Here is a 17,449-nt window from a genome sequence, read left to right as displayed (position 1 = left end):
CGGACAAATGTCAGCAGTGTGGACTGGCGCTGCTGGAAGAGAGCTGTGAGTGAGGTGCGAGTGTGCATCCAAACAAGCATGGTTTTACAGAAGGGGAAACGATACAGCAGAGTATTGCTATATTTTCCGTGGCAGTACTGTATTGAACAAACAGAGAAATGTATCTTTTTAGATAAAACAGATGTTGACAAGTTTCCTTTTGGGAACATCATTTGAAATTGGGAAAAGTATTAAGTTTGAATAAAGGTATTAAATTGCCATATATTGCAGAGTTTTGCAATATGATTAAAATTGCAATAATATAGTATTGTGATATTAGTATCGTGATGATATCGTACTGTAAGGCCTCTGGTGATTCCCACCCCTAATCAATATGAGATAAAGTATTGATATTTTGCCCAGCACCACTGAAACCCAGTTAAAGTGACTAACATTCAAGTCCATCTTTATTTGCAATGACAAAATGTGTTTCACACAAGCTTTGTTACCTGACCCTGCGCCGTCTCAGCACAGACATGGAGGAGGCTGGTTTCTGTGGTCGTGGGATGATGGGAATGGTGGCCAATTTAGGACGAGGAGGAGGTGGAGGAGGAGGAGGAGGCTGGTACCATGAGGGCTGGTGGAGAGGAGCAGAAATGGAAAGAGGGAACAATAGCTGAGTTAAAAAGGGCATTCTTACAACAATATTGGTCATGACATTTATTTTCCATACGCATTTGCTGATAATACATGTATCGTGTATAAACTGTAGGGATTTGCCTGGGTAATCTCTTCTTTTAGTTCTCATTTTAAGGGAAGCCGAGGGATCAATAAGGGAACTCATTTTTCACTTGTTGCCGAGTGAGAGCAGTCGGCAGCTCAGTGTAGCTCGATCTTCATGGGCAGGTCATTTAATCAGCATTAACAATAGGGATCGAATATATGGATTTTTTCTTAGCCAATGACTGATGATCTGCTGAATGGGCTGCTGATCTTCTTGAGTCGATATTTGGAGCCAATACTGCTTTTGCGCCCTCAATTACATCATAAAAATGACATGATGATAACAAATGTTACAATTCTCAATTTAAAAAAGGAAAATTTATTGAACTTAAAAAAACAACAACTATTTAACAAATCGTAAAAACAGGTGAAGTAGAACAAGTAAAAAACTGCTGAAAATATTTAAGCATAATTTAAATTCTGAAAATAAATTCTAAAAATAATTTACACTATTGCACACAGTTGCAACAAGCAAGCAGCATAATAAAGTGCACACTGTAGTATACATAAGTTTCAATTTTTCTACATAAAATAAAATGAGCATGTCAAATATAAATCAGCAAAGGAAAATAACGTGATGTCAGATGCACATTAAGCAACAAATTGTTTAAGTTTCTGTTCTAAACTGCACTACGCTTAAAAGGTATAAATATTCAACCACGTATAATTCTCTCAAAGTTTTAAAAGCTCTCCTTCAGTTGGCGCAGCACTGAAAATAATGATACACGTAGTACATGGCGGGCGGCTGGGGGTCAGTGGTAGAGCAGTCGCCTGCCAAGTGAAAGGTTGGTGGTTCAATCCCTGGCCCTGCGGTCCCCACGTGTCCTTGGGCAAGACACTGAACCGTGAGTTGCCTCCGATGCTGTGCCATGTGTGTGAGTGTTTATCTAATGAGCAGGTGGCACCTTGTGCGGCAGCCTCGTCCACAGTGAGTGAATGTGTGTGAACCTGTGCTATGATAAAGCACTTTGAGTAGTTGTTAAGACAAACAAAAAGCACTGTCTAAATACAATACAGACGTTTACGTCAGCAAGCGACACTCTACACAAGTAAGGCATATACAGTGCACTTATGTCTGGTACATGATAAACGTTAACACAAATTAATATTCAACTACGCATAAAACATATCTTTCATCATTAAAATTAAAAAGCTCTGATTTCACTGCAATGGCAACCACGCCCAGCTCCATGTAGGGAGAGGGAGAGTGTGTCTCTCTCCGAGCGACACACACACCAAACGCGTCCAAACCTCGGCCAGTTTGTCGCTGAATAAAACTTCCAAGGAACAACGTTGGCATTGCTTAATCCTATGACCAGTGTTTGTAACAGCTACTGTATGCATAAGGATAGCCTACAACTTAAAAGCTCCCTAAATACATTGGCAAGCAGTTTTATAGACACAGCATTTGCATTTTAGCTATAGTTGCAAGCACATTTAGAGCAACGTGTTTCTACTTTCAACGTGTATGGCAATATTTCAGCTAAGTCAAACAGTTAAAAGATGCTTTGAAAGTTTAAAACTTACAGTTGCCTGGAAGAGCAGGCTTCCAGTACTCTGCTATGGGGGGAGGGGCAGTGCATGGTCTGCACATCAACAGCGGCGTTTCTAGCAACACAGAGCTGCCTGTGTGGACGCCTGTCTGTAAATACTACTGATATGCATTACCAGATTGTCTGCTGTTGTCTGTTTATGCATTTGTGCTGCAGAGAATAATATAATGTACTGAAAACAGTCTCCACCAGCCTTGGTTGTGTGGCTAATAAACAATCCATCTATTCAAATACAGATTCAGAATTTTAAAGTCAATGCTTTAGTGATGCTTCAAACTATTCGGTACAATTTTTGCCATGTGTTTATCGTGAATGTTCATATAGCGAGGATGAAAATATACGATTAATAGGTCAGCACTAATTACAATCATTACTAATGTGGTGTGTGTCTAAAAAGTTAAGGATGCTTACTCTCTTTGGCCACTTGACGATGGGTTTTCCTGTGTAGGACAGTTTGGGATTGTCATTGGCATGTTCCTTCAGTAGAGCCTGCAGGACAGCAGAGACAAGAGTGGTGGGATAGAAAGCAAGGACACATGGACGCACGTACACGTACACAAGCGTACACACGCACCTTGATGTGTGTAATGAGTGCCGGGGCATTGTGTATGCCCGCTGGGACACACTTTTTGTTGGAGGGCAGAGACTCCAGTTTACCGAGGAGATTCCACATTCCTTCCAGCTCAAGGGGAGTCAAATACATTTTCACTGCAGGCTTGTCAGATTGCTGCTCTGAAGCGTCTTCATCACTGCCCCCACTATCCTCCTCCTCCACTTGTTCACCGGCTGGATCTGGGCCTGCCGGCTTCTTCAAACCTGACAGAAAAATAAGTTACTTATTTGATTTACAACCAATTTACACAAAAAAAACACCATGAAAAAGTTCTCTACATACATATACTCCAAATGTTTGCCTGTGTTCATACCAATGCCCAGCGTGTGTTTCTGAAACTCTGGTGTGAGGTAGGAGGTCTTTGTCATGCTGAAGACGTAGCGCTCCAACACGTACCAGCACATCTCGTAGTAGAAGGGGTAACGAAACTTCAATGGAACCTACGGTGGTGGTGAAACAGGAAATTTACCGTTTCACAATCCATCATTTCCTGTCATTTACACCTAATGGAAGAGTTTTTCCCCTTACCCGCGTTCTGTCTTCTATGTTACAGATGTTAAGTTGCATGGGGATGTTGAAGCTGTGCAAAAAGTTTCCTCCAAACACCATAGAGTCCACAGGGGTGTAGACGGCATGAATCCAACCTGAGTAGAACACAAACCCAATAGTTCTATTTCTGTCACATCAGTGGAATCCTTTTAGTGTGCGTAAGCGACTTAATAGTATACCAGAGGGTATGATGAAGGTCCAGCCCTGCTTCAGTTCAATCCTTTGGCATTCCGAAGCTCGGTCTCCGAGGAAAATGTCTCCCTGTTTACCCGACAGCACCCAGTTCTCATACAGCTCCAGGTTCTGAGGGGTGGGGGGGATCAGCCAGAACACCTGAAAACACACAACTGCATTTCAAACCACGCTCCGCTCACTGCACCAGTTAACAGCATGTGGTCATGTTGGGGTTGTTTACTGAGTAAAAACAGAAATAATTTAAAACATCCCCTCCAAGTCTGGACTGTATGTTTTCAAATAACTGATTCTACAACAAAAAAAGAAAAGAACAGCATTCTTGTTAAACATCCACCTCTTTAAAAAGGAGCCTGAATCAGAAAGTATGAGGCTGTTATAGAGGAGGTGGTGCTTTCCAAACATTGGCTAAACACCTTCTGGCCCCACCTTGCTTCCTCTGAGTATGTGGTACCACACCGAGGTCCCGCCAAAGTCAATGTGAAAGTCTGTGTAGCAGCCCTCGACACTCATCAGACAGTATCTGCAGAGACACACAAAAAACAGCAATGTTAATGTTCAAATATCAATATCAATTCGTTGTTTTATCTAACCATGTTCATCTCAATTCATTTCTTTAATTGGCTCAATTCAAAAAGTAATTAGTAAGATTTGACTCCAGATAAAAGTCTACATTGGGGACTTACTTCTGTACTTTGGGGTATTGCATGTCATTGATAGAGTTGGTTGAGTCTCTCTGTCTCTCTTTCAGGTGACGAGGCCACATGTTGTCCACCCAGTCTATTAGGTCTACCTACACACACAAACACAAGACAGACAGACTCTTGATTTACTATTTCTCAACAGACAACATACTACTATTTAAGAGTACAGAGGCAGATTCACTGTAGCTGCTACGGTGGTAATGCTTGAAACTTGGTACATGGGGCGCAGACTCAAAGGTGAGTTACAGAATTTTTCAAAAATGTTTAAAATAGTTTGGCAAATCAGAGATTCTACAAATTGTGAACATCTCAGGTGTTTTCCCAGAGCTTAACTTCTTGCATGTCTTCCAGTCAGGTTTTTTAACCCAACCGCAGCACTAAGACTGCTCTAGTTAAGGTCTTTAGTTACATCCGCTTAAATACAGAGAGTGGAAACGTTTCAGTCAAAGTATTGCTGGATCTCAGTTTTGCATTTGACACAGTTGACCATAACACATTTCTAGACCGATTGTGAAATTAAGTTGGACTTTCTGGCACGTTACAAAAATTGGTTTAAATCCTACTTAAAGAACAGGGACTACTTTGTTTCTATAAGCAATTCATTTCAGTAATGTATCTAAGCAGCCAAATATGACAGACTCCATTCTGGGGCCTCTTCTGTTTAACATCTACATGCCTCCGTTGGCTCAAACTTTGGAAAACAACAAAATAAGTTACCAGAATTATGCAGACAACACAAAAATTTAACCAGGGGACTATGGTCCAAAACAAGTACAGGGTAAGTGCATTGGACAAATCAACAATTAGATGTGCCAGAACTTTCTCCAATTAAACAAAACCAAGGTAGTCGTTTTTAGAGCCAAAAAGGAACAGTTAGGAGTAGGGGCTTAACTTCGATTGGCTATGTTAAAAACAGACAAGCAAGAAATCTTGCTGTAGTCATGGAATCAGACCATCATTTTTAACAGCCACATTAACACAATTTAAGAATATGTTGATGGTTGGAGCACCATGGTAGCTCACGTGGTTAAGCGCACGTCTCATGTACGCAGTGGTTAGGGCCCAAGTCCAACCCGTTAAACCATCTCCAACAGAAACCACTGTTCACAAACAGCTCTGTTGTAGTCCATCCTTTACTTCTGTGATGTCGCTTTGTAACACACGTTATAATGCTTGCCTAGCTGCTAGCGTGGCACTCCCTCATACTCTGCTTCTAACTGGCTAATAGTCTTTACCAACAGTGGCTTGAGAACGTTTACACACCCATTACAAAGTCGATTAAAAAGAAGAATAAAAAAACAATTAATTCCCAAAAAATTTGGAAAATCCAATATACCTTTCACATACCCTTCACCATACCTAGAGACTGGCATGGTGTTATTTCAGTTAGCTTAATAGCTGGTTTGATTTGCATTGAGAGATTATCTTATGGAAAGTTCCCCATGCCAATCTCTATGTATGGTGATGGGTACGTGATGATATGGGGTTAGTTTTAATTCCAAAGGCCAAGGGAACTTTATCAGGATGCATAGTATCCTGGATCCATGAAATTACTGGCCTTTCAAAATAAAAATGTGCCTGCCTCTATGGGAATTTAACATAGGGGTGTGTATATTTATGCCCCCTGATGAATATTTATTTATTTACAACACATTATTCATTCACAAAGAAAATCAGGTGTCCTTAAAAGATTGGATTTTCCTAAGTGTTTTGAATTAAAAGGCATTAAGTTCAATTTCCAAACTATTTTTTTTAAATCAACTTTAGAATGGGTGTGTAAACTTAAGCCACTGTAGGTACTGAGCTTGTGCAACTCCCAACAAAGATTGAACAGAAGTGAGATGTCTCACTCTGTAGCTAAAACAGAGAGCTCAACACACAGGGTGAAAAGAGGAGCTGCAACAATGTGAAGTACAACAAATATATGGTGTTTTTTTGAAAATTAAACTATGTAAACCTATTCTGGTACAACCTCTAAATACAATTATGAAACTGAAAATGAGCAGAATATGAGGTCTTTAAGACCAAAATAAATTTAAATTTGAAGGATTCAGGTACTAGCAGAATTTTGGTTAGACAGCTGCAGCTAATTCACAAAGCTGCTGCTCGTGTCCTCACTAAGAAAAAAAAAAAGTGGATTGCTCCAGTTCTAAGGTCTGTGCTGGCTTCCTGTCTCTCAGTAAATAGATTTTAAAATACTGTTGTTGGTTCATAAGGCATGGAATGGTTCATTTCTGACGTGCTGCTACATATGGACCACCCACACATCTCAGGTGTTCTGGGTTAGTTCTGCTTTTTGTCCGCAGGGTCAAAATTAAACATGGAATAGCAGAATTCAGTTTTTATGTACCACATGTCTGAATCAAACTCCCAGAAGACTGCAGGTCAGCTGCAACTCCGTTCTTAAATTAAGGTGAAAGACTTTTTGCGGCTGCCTTAGATTAAATAAAGTAATTTTAATTGTATTACATTTCACTGTAACTTTTCTTCTTGTATTTTGTACCTGTCTTATTCTATTTTACCATGTTTTTATAGTCTACTTTTTTGACTGTTCTTTCATTTCCTTTTAATGTTTTATGTAAATCACTTTGAATTGCCTTGTTGAAATGTAAAAAAACAACAAAAAATACCCAAACAATTGCCTTGACTTTCATTACGTGTGTGTACGTACTGTGGCAGGTCTCCTGACCAAGTTCTCCAGCTTGGTGTGGCTGAACTCCAGGCTGATGACGTTATAGAGCTTCTCTCTCTGAGATGGAGGGGTCTCGTAGTAACGTGTCCACTGGGCCATGGACATCTCTGTCCCCTTCTGAGTGCTCACGTCCATCACATCTATCATACGTCTGCTACCTGAGAGATTTTTGTCAATGGTTAGTTGCAGCAAGCCAATAAAATCTGGTAAAAACAGCAGCAGACAGGATACATTTTATGCAAAACCAATAATATACAATTTGAGTGATTTGTTGACCAACAGAAAATTGAATAAAGAAAATTTTGATGAGCAATGTACATTTAGGAATTTATTAAGCGAAAAATTAGGGATGTCAAAGTAAACATGTTATTATCGTGTTTTCACAAATATGTCACCGCCACTCTTTTTTTGAACCATCAATGCAGGTTCTGTTATGATTGATCATTACGCCCCTTGTAACGGGCTTTAAAATATAATAGCAACAACATTGTTGTAGGTGATTTTAAAATCCAGTATTACGTTTATCTTCCTAGATTTGATTGGTCTTTGTAATTATAATGTGGTCTAGATCTACTCTATCTGTAATGTGTCTTGAGATAACTTCTGTTGTGATTTGACACTATTAATAAGATTTAATTGAAATCGAATTGCTTGCTCACTGGAGCAGCCAAAGTCTGTGGCAAATCATTTGGTGATTATTTTAATTGACAGCCCTGGTAAAAATATAAAACATCAGCTAGCTCCAGATTATGGAATGTGATGATATTGTTATATTATTGTAAGTTAATTAAACAGTTCTTGTTTGTTAGCAAATATAAGACCTCTAAATTACTTTAAATATTTATTAGACTACATTATTCGTCAGTACATTGTTCTATACATTAATTAAAATAAGGAATAATTATTAGTTTGTCTTTATTCCATGACATTTTGACAGGACTAAACCTGAGACTCATAGCAAGCATCTAATTAATTACTGAATAAATCAATTAATTAATGAAAACTTCATTTGTGATTCTTACCAACAAACATCTTGACATCATTGACACTGAAGTCAGGATCGGGCATCCTACAGAACAACAAGTGGTTACTCAACATATGGCAAGTCTTCATTGTTAAGTTACAAATTATGGCAATGTTTTCCCAATAAAGAAAAATGAACAGGCAAGTTATCAAAATACTTGATAAAAAGAATGAGGTAGTAAGATGAGGAGAATAAAAGGAGTAAGAGGAAAAAAAGGCTGCCTACTTGAGTCCCAGTCCATCAGGCTTCTCAAAGACGATTGGGTCCCTCAGGCCGACTCTCTGGATGAACTCAAATGTCAAGTCTAAGAAAAAAATAAATAAAATGGTTTTAAAGCACCCTTATTATGTTCATTTTCAGTATCATAATTGTATTTTAAGGTTGTACCAGAATAGGTTTACATGGTTTCATTTTCAAAAAACACCATATGTTTGTTAAACTGCACATTGTTGCAGATCCTGTTTTCACCCTGTGTGCTTAGGTCTCTGTTTAAGCTTCAGAGTGAGACATCTCACTTCTATACTATCTTTGTTGGAAGTCGCACATGCAGAGTAGGTAGGTAAGGCTCACAACAGCTAACTCTAAGAAAACTCTCCCCAACTTTGGTCATGTACATGAAAATTATCTGAAATAAATAGCCTTGGATATACAGTCCCTGACAAAAGTATTGTCGCTTATCTATTTTGTAGAAACACCTGCTATTAACCTGACTTTTAATTAATCAATTGGTGTAAGAAATAGCTCATATGAAAAGCTAAAACCCTCCAAATGATGTTCGTTGCACTGAAATAAATTAGTTTCACTGAAAAAAGATTTATAATTTAAACAAGACAGAAAGGTCAAATTTTGGCAAGACAAAAGTTTTGTCACCTATAAAGAAATTGAACAAATTCACTGCAAATAATAAAATATGTCAGCAAATTAAATAGTGGTGCTGTGAGATCCAAATGTAATATCTTGTATGACTTCCATGAGCTTGAAGGACTGGACCCATGCGGTTTGGCAAGGATTCGGACCATGTGTTGATAAAGTCATCAGGAATAGATAGGAAAGCAGTCCTGCTGCCTCCCAGAGTTCATCAAGATTCTTTGGTTTGGTCTTCCATGCTTCCTCTTTCATCCTACCCCACATATGCTCCATGATGTTCATGTCTGGTGACTGGGCCGGCCAATCCTGGAGCATCTGGATCTTCTTCGCCTTGAGGAACTTTGAAGTGGAGATGGAAGTATGCGATGGAGCACCATCCTGCTGGAGAATTTGGCCTCTTTTATGGTTGGGAATATAAGAGGTAGCTAAGATGTCTTGGTATTTGAGACTATTGATGTTGCCTTCCACCCTGCAGATCTCTCGCACACCCCCATACTGGATGTAACCCCACACCATGATTTTTCCGCCACCAAACTTCACTGTTTTCTGGGTGAATCTTGGATCCATGCGGGCTCCAGTAGGTCTCCTGCAATATTTGCGGCGACTGTGGTGTAATTCAACAGAAGATTCATCTGAAAAATCCACTTTCCTCCACTTTTTCCAGCGTCCATCCTTTTAGCAAGCTGTGGGCCTTGGCACATGCCACACGGTTTTTCAATTGTCTTTTGTTTAGTGCCGGCTTCTGGGCACTGATTTGACCATGGAGGCCATTTTGAGACAGAATCCGACAAACTGTTCAGGTTGACACAGGGACTTCAGGGGACCAGGTCTGGTGGAGCTCTGCTGCAGTGGAAAATGGGCTGGCCTTGGATTTTCGAGCCAACAAACGGTCCTCTCGAGCAGTTGTCTTGCGGGGTCTGCCTGACCTGGGCTTGTCAAAAACGTCTCCAGTGTCTTCAAATGTTTTTTTAATTCTCTGTACTTGACGCTGAGACACATTGAAGGTGTCTGCCACATCAGCAGTGGATCTGGTCTTCAGCCTCTTGATAATCAAAACTTTAGTCTCAGGGTGAATCTTAGGCATGTTTGCAGATGTCTGGTTGCAGTTGATGTGAAGGTCTAGTGTACTGGGGTTGTTTTTATACACACCTGAGACCTGATTGAGCCATTATTAGTCACAGGTGAAGCTCATATGACAAGGCGACAACACTTATGTCTTTGCAAAAATTGACTCAATGGGCTTTACCAAGCTGTGAATATTAGAATACTTTTTGACAGTTTCTTTTTGCACTGAAACCTTATTACAAAAGCTGTTGGGATTAAAATGAGCCATTTCTTGTAAATAAATCTTGATTAGAAATATATTTCAGTGGCACTTCAGGTCAATTTGCACACAAGCGACAAGACTTTTGTCAGGGACTATATACAATAAAAAAAAGGTCTCTGAGAAAGATCCATCAATAACTGATTAAAAGAGCTAGGGAGAGAGGGGGAGTGTGATGAACTGCGTATGCTAATCACAGAGTGACGGCTGACACATTATTACGGGTCGAATGGCGGGACAGCAAAGTTACACACGTGGTGTGTATGAAATGTCTGTATCATCACTGCGCTGTATTTTTATGAACTATGATATTCTGGCCATGGGTCCCATCTCTTTCGTGAAAGCACCAACAGTATTGCCCAATATGAACATCAATGTATTTGGTCAAAAATATTGTGATATTACATTTTTTCCATATCGCCCAGCTTTATATACATGCATTATTACACAATGAGACAAGGCAATCCAAATATTGACAAAAATAATGGCTTAGGCCCCAGAGGGTAGTCTACTGTTGTCAGGCAATCCTTTGTTTAGCTCTTACAACTCAACATTAAGTGCCTTTCTCTCTCAGCTTTTCCAATCCAAGAACCAGCCTTCCACATTAAAGAAATTTTAAACCTCACTGACTGTGTCGACCTACCTTTTCCTTCCATGCGCAGGACCCGGTTAGAGCTGAACCTCTGACTGTGGACTTTCTCCTCCAGATCAAACATTCTCCTTCCATCAATTTCCTCATCTGAGATGCCGTCGTCATGGTAACGTCGTCGGGTACCAGCCCGCTAGGAAAATGGAGGAAGGGCAGATGAAAATATAATATGAGGCATAGGTGACAGAGACAAAGGACAAATGGTTGAAGAAGAAGACAGTCACAAGAGGGCCGGAGCCTAAAGACGCATTACACCATATTGTATTCAACATTTGTTCAAGTTGCTATAATTTATCCTTGCTTTTGTTACATTAGACGACTTAATATCCCAGGTTTATTTGTGTTAGCATTGTGTTATAGTTTACACCAAAGCACATGAGTAAATAAAAGCAAGCACATAGCCATGAGGTGGTTTCAGCCCACCTTGGAGGACTACTGCAAGAGGTCAGGCTATAACAAGACGTAACACTTTGGACTGATTGCTGCCCTGATTAAAATCAAAGTAGCGTTTAAAGCATAATGCATCAGTTATTGCATGCGTTAGTCCCGAACAGGGTTGGACTTTTACAATTTCAATGCTGAACTGGTACTTTTAACACGCTTCATATTCCTAAACAGATACTTCAAGAACCGAAAAATGAAATCAAAGTAGGGCTGGACAATTATGGCCAAAATTATAATCGTCATTATTTTTGATCAATACCGAGATCACGATTAATTATCACGAGTGTTTATTTTAACCAAAACTAATTTTATTGTGACATAGGCTATTTATAAATACTTTTACATCCATATTGTGCTACATTTGTCTTATGTTGAAGTTGTGTGTTGAATGTCTGTTATCTACTGGACAAAATATCAACAGGGATTTCGGTACCTCATTACGGCCACTTAAATGTCTGCGTTGCTCTCTGATGCTCCAAAACAGACGTTAGAGTCAACAGAAACATCGCTGCATGTGACGCTAGTAAACACTAATAACACATTACACAGCAGGTAACGTTAGATGCAGTAGTAGCTGAATTAACAAGGCTAAAAATAAAAATAAAAAAAAAACAACTAAACAAATGTAACCGTTGTAATGTAATTCACTGTAGAGGATTGCACCGGTCGTACAACAGTCTGCTGCTAAAGCTACGAGCCTGGGCTCCACACTAACTGTGAGCCTTGGTTGCACTGGTGCGCCTAACGTTTTTATTTAGGTGAACTAGCACAAAATTTAGGTACAATCAAACTTTTCCTTGCATCACCATTAACGCCACAATTTCAAGGTCACCTTTTTACAATTCTAATGTATATAACAATATAATATTTTTTTTAAATGGTTTAAAGTGCTTCACTGAGCTCAAGTGAAATCAAATTTGATTAATTGTGCAGCCCTACATCAAAGAAAGGCTCCTTTATAGCTCTTTTTATAAATTGAAAATTTAAATATAACAATATATTAACATATTTAAGTACTTATATATAACTATATATATAAGTAAACCTAAGTCCCCTACCACACAACAACAACAAAATAATAGATAACAGTTACACTATTAACAAGTAACAAGAGTTGGTATGCTTATCAGAGCCCAGAGGGAAAATATGGCATTTTAAAAGTAGCCTACATTTATGGTAGCTAGCTAACTGTAGACTACTGAGAAAGTGTGATATTTTTACATCTGTTTCAGAGCGACAGAGGGAAAACATTTCAGTTGACATATTAAGTGTAACCGAAATTTGCATTCTTATCCGGTCTGATTCCTACCGGTTGCGTTACCCAACCCTAGTCACGGAGAATCACAAGCAGTGTTCTTCTTAAATTGTCTGAGTAAGAATCCTGAGCTACCTTTAAGGTTTCCCAGCAATCCCGACAGGTTATTAACAAATAATGTGTTTTTGTAACTTTAAAGAATGTAAACACCTAGTAGAAACCCAAGATACAAGTATTGACCTGAAAATGAGCAAGATGTGTCTCTTTAAATAGCAAAACGGGAAATTGAAAAAAGGCCCACAAGCACCAAATGCATGAAAATAACCCCAGGACACAAAGATGAATGGAAAGCACACATCTTTTTTTTGTACTTATTACATATAAAAATATGCTACCATGCACACATACAAAATATAACACCTCTAATTGATGGAGACAATACTGCTGTAGGGTTGTCATGACAGCTGATCCAGGGATAATCCCAGGCTAAACACCCAACCCCCCTGTGCTCCATAATCTCTCCCACCTCAACCACGCAATAATCTCAGGTTCATACAGTGTTTTATTGTCTCTGGTGGGGCATGTCACATACTGGGTGGCTGTAAGGAGAGTGGAGGATGGAGAGGCATGGTTGATGTCACCAGAGATGAGAAAGAGGTCCTGTAGGTGTTGTCTCCGTAGCCTGTTTGTAGTACAGTGCAGGACATCACAGGACCTCTTGTAGTGCCAGGCGGTATACCAGTTTATACCGTATAACGGAGTTAATTTCAAGAATTATATGAATGTTTCATATGCTGTAATATCAGCATTGTGGCGGGGAGCTCTACAGCACGGTCAAACTGTGAGTGACCTTAGAACGGGACCCCTTTGAACTGCTTACCCGTCTTACTGGGGTGGCAGTAGCTCAGTCCGTAGGGAGTTGGGTTGGAAACCGGAGGTCACTACCTCCTGGGCACTGCCAAGGTGCTCTTGAGCAAGGCACCGAACCCCCAACTGCTTGGGGCGCCTTTCCATGGGCAGCCCCCTCACTTTGACATCTCTCCATTTAGTGCGTGTATAGGTACTGAGCATGTGTGTGTGTAATTCAGGCCTGTGTGTAATAACAGAGTGTAAATTGTAATTTCCCCTTGTGGGACTAATAAAAGGATACATCATTACTACTACCACCACCTTTATAACAACAAGTAACACCCCACAACTAACTGTTTAACAGGACAAAACACCATAGCACGCAACAATTTGTGACAATCAATTTGTTACGCTAACAGTTCTACATTTACACCACCAAACGGCATGCAATGTTTAAATGCATTAAATCAATTAATCGCATGATAAATAAAAATAAGCACGATGATTTTAAAATGGAAATTATCTTATTTTATTTATTTATTGTTTTTGGTTGGTTTGGTAATTTATTATGGATATTTAAAATGTCTTCCAGTGGTAAATATTCTTTAGAAATAAAAGTTTATTGATCTTTGTAAAGGTGTACCTGCATTATTACTATTACTTTATTGTAAAATGCTGTGTAGCCATCCTTTAGTAATAATCAAAGCTTTTAGTAAACATGATGACATTGAAATGTGTTTTATATTCTATGTACTGACAGTAGAATAAGCCGTTTTAACCTATATTAAAAGGCCCAGTCAAGAAAAAGAAAGAAAACACTGATATACCGTGAAATTACCAGAATCTTAAAATACCTTCATACTCATTTTTGGTCATACCTCCCAGCACTAGCTGATTTACTTGTAACATGTACAGCGCTGCATTGTTTACCATCAATGTTACAAAACATAGAGGAATTTACCGTATAATACAGGATTAGCTCACAGTTTTGACTTACATTAGCGGTCAGGTTTAATCACTAATGTTAACTAGCATGTTAGTTAGCAGTAATTAGCCTGTGCCTACGATATCTCCTAACATATAACATGGACAGGGATGAAAGAGATCACCGTGGGTGGGGGTAGAAGAGGACAAACACCAGGCAGCCGGGAGAGAGCAAACAAGCTAAACTGCTACTTCAACAGGTTTAGCTCACAGCCATCCCCTGCCTCCTCCACCACTCCACCAACCCCCTACACCCCCTCATTGCCTCCTCCCTCCCCCTCTTTTGTTCAGACATCTCCCTCGTCACTCCACTGTAGTCAGCCCTCCTGCAGTCAGCCCACTCCCCCCACCACCACTAAAGCCCTTTCCCCTCCCCCACTGACACTTCAAGCACCCCCCCCCGCTTTACATTCACACCTGGCCAGGTGAAGAGACAGCTGGAGAGGGTACACCAGTGCAAGGCTGCTGGCCCGGACGGCATCAGCCCCAGGGTCCTGAAGACCTGCGCCAGTCAGCTCTCTGGTGTTCTCCAGTACCTCTTCAACCTGAGCCTGCAGAGGGTGCCGCTTGTCCCGGTCCCCAAGAAGTCGACTCCATCTGGCCTTAAGGACTACCGCCCAGTGGCTCTCACATCCCATGTGATGAAGGTGCTGGAGAGGCTGGTCTTGGCCTACCTGAGGCCACAGGTGAGTTCTTCTCTGGACCCTTTACAGTTTGCCTTCCAGCCTCGTCTGGTAGTGGACAACGCTGTCATCTATCTTCTGCAGCGAGCTCATTTGCACCTGGATGGCGGTGAGAATCACATTTTTTGATTTCTCCAGTGCATTCAACACCATCCAGCCTCTGCTACTTGGTGAGAAGCTGCGGGTGATGGGTGTCGGTGCGTCCATAGTCTCCTGGATCACTGACTACCTGACAGACAGACCACGGTTTGTCTGCCTGGACCGTGTTTTGTCTGATGTGGTGGTGAGTGGTACGGGGGCCCCACAGGGGACTGTGCTGTCTCCTTTTCTGTTCACCTTATACACCACAGACTTCCAGTACAACTCAGAGTCATGTCACCTACAGAGGTTTTCTGATGACTCTGCAGTTGTTGGGTGTATAAGGGATGGACAGGAGGGAGAGTACAGGGCACTGGTGGATGACTTTGTGGAGTGGTCTGGTAAGAATCACCTGCTGCTGAACGTGGATAAGACCAGAGAGATGGTGATCGACTTCAGGAGGAAGGGAACGGCTCCGCAGCCCCTTTGCATATTGGGAAGTGACGTGGACATGGTGGAGGAGTACAGATACCTGGGTGTCAACATCGACAGCAGGCTGAACTGGAAGGTCGACAGCACTGCTGATTACAAGAAGAGGATGAGCAGACTCTATTTCCTGAGGAAGCTGAGATCCTTCAACGTGTGCAGCAGGATGTTGGAGATGTTCTACCAGTCTGTTGTGGCCAGCGCTCTGTTCTCCTCCGCCATCTGCTGGGGCAGCAGCATCGGAGCCAGCGACACAAACAGACTGAACAAACTGATCAGGAAGGCTGGCTCCGTGATCGGCTGCAAACTGGACAAGTTTGAAGCTGTGGTGGAGAGGAGGTCTCTGAACAAACTGTTATCTATCCTGGATAACCCTGACCACTCTCTCCACCCCCCATTGGTCCAACAGAGGAGCACCTTCTCTAAGGCTCCGACAGCTTCGATGCCGCACGGACCGCTACAAGAAATCCTTCCTACCACAGGCAATAAAACTCTTTAACATGTCATCACTGGGTGCTAGATGAGACTTTTAGACACCACAATACTGCACTAAGGGCAACCTGCACAATTGGTTAATTTACATTTTAGCATACATTTAGCATATTATTTAAGCAGTTGCATATTTTGTTTTCCCATCCTGTATATATTTAAATATTTGTTCTTATATTTTATTCCTATTATTATTTCATGTATACTGTATGTGTGTATATTTTTTACTAGTATCTCATTTATATTCTGTGTTGTGTGACTAATGTACGTGTGCTGCTGTAACACCGTAATTTCCCATTTTTTGGGATCAATATCTATCCATCTATCCATCCATCCATCCATCCATCCATCCATCCATCCATCCATCCATCCATCCATCCATCCATCCATCCCTACGCTCTCCGTCTTTGCTGATTGGGAATGATTGAGATTTCTCTTGCACAGCTACCAGAAGACTTACAACTTTCAGACAGGTTGCTCACGTCACATCTACGTCGTCAAGCTCAGTAGGAGGCTGCACAGTAACGCTCAGCATCACCGGAAAAGTGCTTCTAATATCTTTCACTGGTCTCCGTCCAGAGCAACAGGATCTGTTGGTCTTCGGAGCTAGAATTGTTGCTTTATAACATGCAAGAAAAAAAAAAAAAGATCTGAGAGAAAATGTTTTCATACCAACACCAAAAAAAAATCTCTCTCAAAATACGTTTTTAAACTCTCAACTATAGTTTTTTTTTTTTTTCTTATCAGTGTTAAAAAAATTCTCTCTCTCAAAAAAAGTCTTCGCTCTCGATTCAGTTTTTTTGCTCTCGTCTCAGGATTTTTCTGTCGATATGAGATATGATAGAAAATAATGTCATCCAGGTTCCTATTGGCCAGTTGGATGAGCACCGTCTTGTCTTGGGAGTCAATCTGAATCAAAACACCAATGTCAACAGACAACTAGCAGTCAGCCCACTTCTAAATAAATACATTTTAATTATCTAATTTAATTATCTTTTTAACAGTCAAACTGAAACACTGGCGCTGAGCTCTAGGTCCTGCAACCGCTGACGGACAGCCATCAGTTTGGAAACTGTTGAGATATAAAAAGTTAAAAACTATGATTTGAAAACAATGTATTTCTGTTAATGTATGCTGCAGTCAGGTTGGGAAGGTATGATTTAATTCAAAGGTGTAGAGTCCATATCAAGCAGTTTGTGTGGCCCTGCCCATGACATTATTTTCACATCAAGAGAATAATCCTGAGACAAGA

General features: G+C 40.5%; 1 protein-coding gene across 5 annotated transcripts in view; it reads right to left on the bottom strand.

Annotated features, from left to right (window-relative positions):
- kdm2aa (lysine (K)-specific demethylase 2Aa) overlaps nucleotides 1-17,449 on the bottom strand; it is a 33,732-nt gene that overhangs the window by 14,363 nt on the left and 1,920 nt on the right. For all 5 annotated transcript variants that reach the window (XM_032539266.1, XM_032539249.1, XM_032539259.1 and 2 more), the window contains exons 2-13: nucleotides 10,924-11,062; nucleotides 8,315-8,393; nucleotides 8,088-8,134; nucleotides 7,045-7,223; nucleotides 4,356-4,462; nucleotides 4,099-4,192; nucleotides 3,657-3,810; nucleotides 3,457-3,572; nucleotides 3,242-3,368; nucleotides 2,890-3,131; nucleotides 2,727-2,804; nucleotides 489-616 (exon numbers count right to left, since the gene is read on the bottom strand). In XM_032539266.1, coding sequence (XP_032395157.1) covers nucleotides 489-616; nucleotides 2,727-2,804; nucleotides 2,890-3,131; nucleotides 3,242-3,368; nucleotides 3,457-3,572; nucleotides 3,657-3,810; nucleotides 4,099-4,192; nucleotides 4,356-4,462; nucleotides 7,045-7,223; nucleotides 8,088-8,134; nucleotides 8,315-8,393; nucleotides 10,924-11,062 — 1,490 coding nt within the window. The remainder of the gene's footprint in view (nucleotides 1-488; nucleotides 617-2,726; nucleotides 2,805-2,889; nucleotides 3,132-3,241; nucleotides 3,369-3,456; nucleotides 3,573-3,656; nucleotides 3,811-4,098; nucleotides 4,193-4,355; nucleotides 4,463-7,044; nucleotides 7,224-8,087; nucleotides 8,135-8,314; nucleotides 8,394-10,923; nucleotides 11,063-17,449) is intronic.

This window comes from Etheostoma spectabile, chromosome 2 (genome assembly GCF_008692095.1).
Source record: "Etheostoma spectabile isolate EspeVRDwgs_2016 chromosome 2, UIUC_Espe_1.0, whole genome shotgun sequence".
NCBI classification, from domain to species: domain Eukaryota; kingdom Metazoa; phylum Chordata; class Actinopteri; order Perciformes; family Percidae; genus Etheostoma; species Etheostoma spectabile.
Note: the sequence above shows the minus strand (reverse complement) of the source record. Positions and strands in the feature narration are given on the sequence as shown.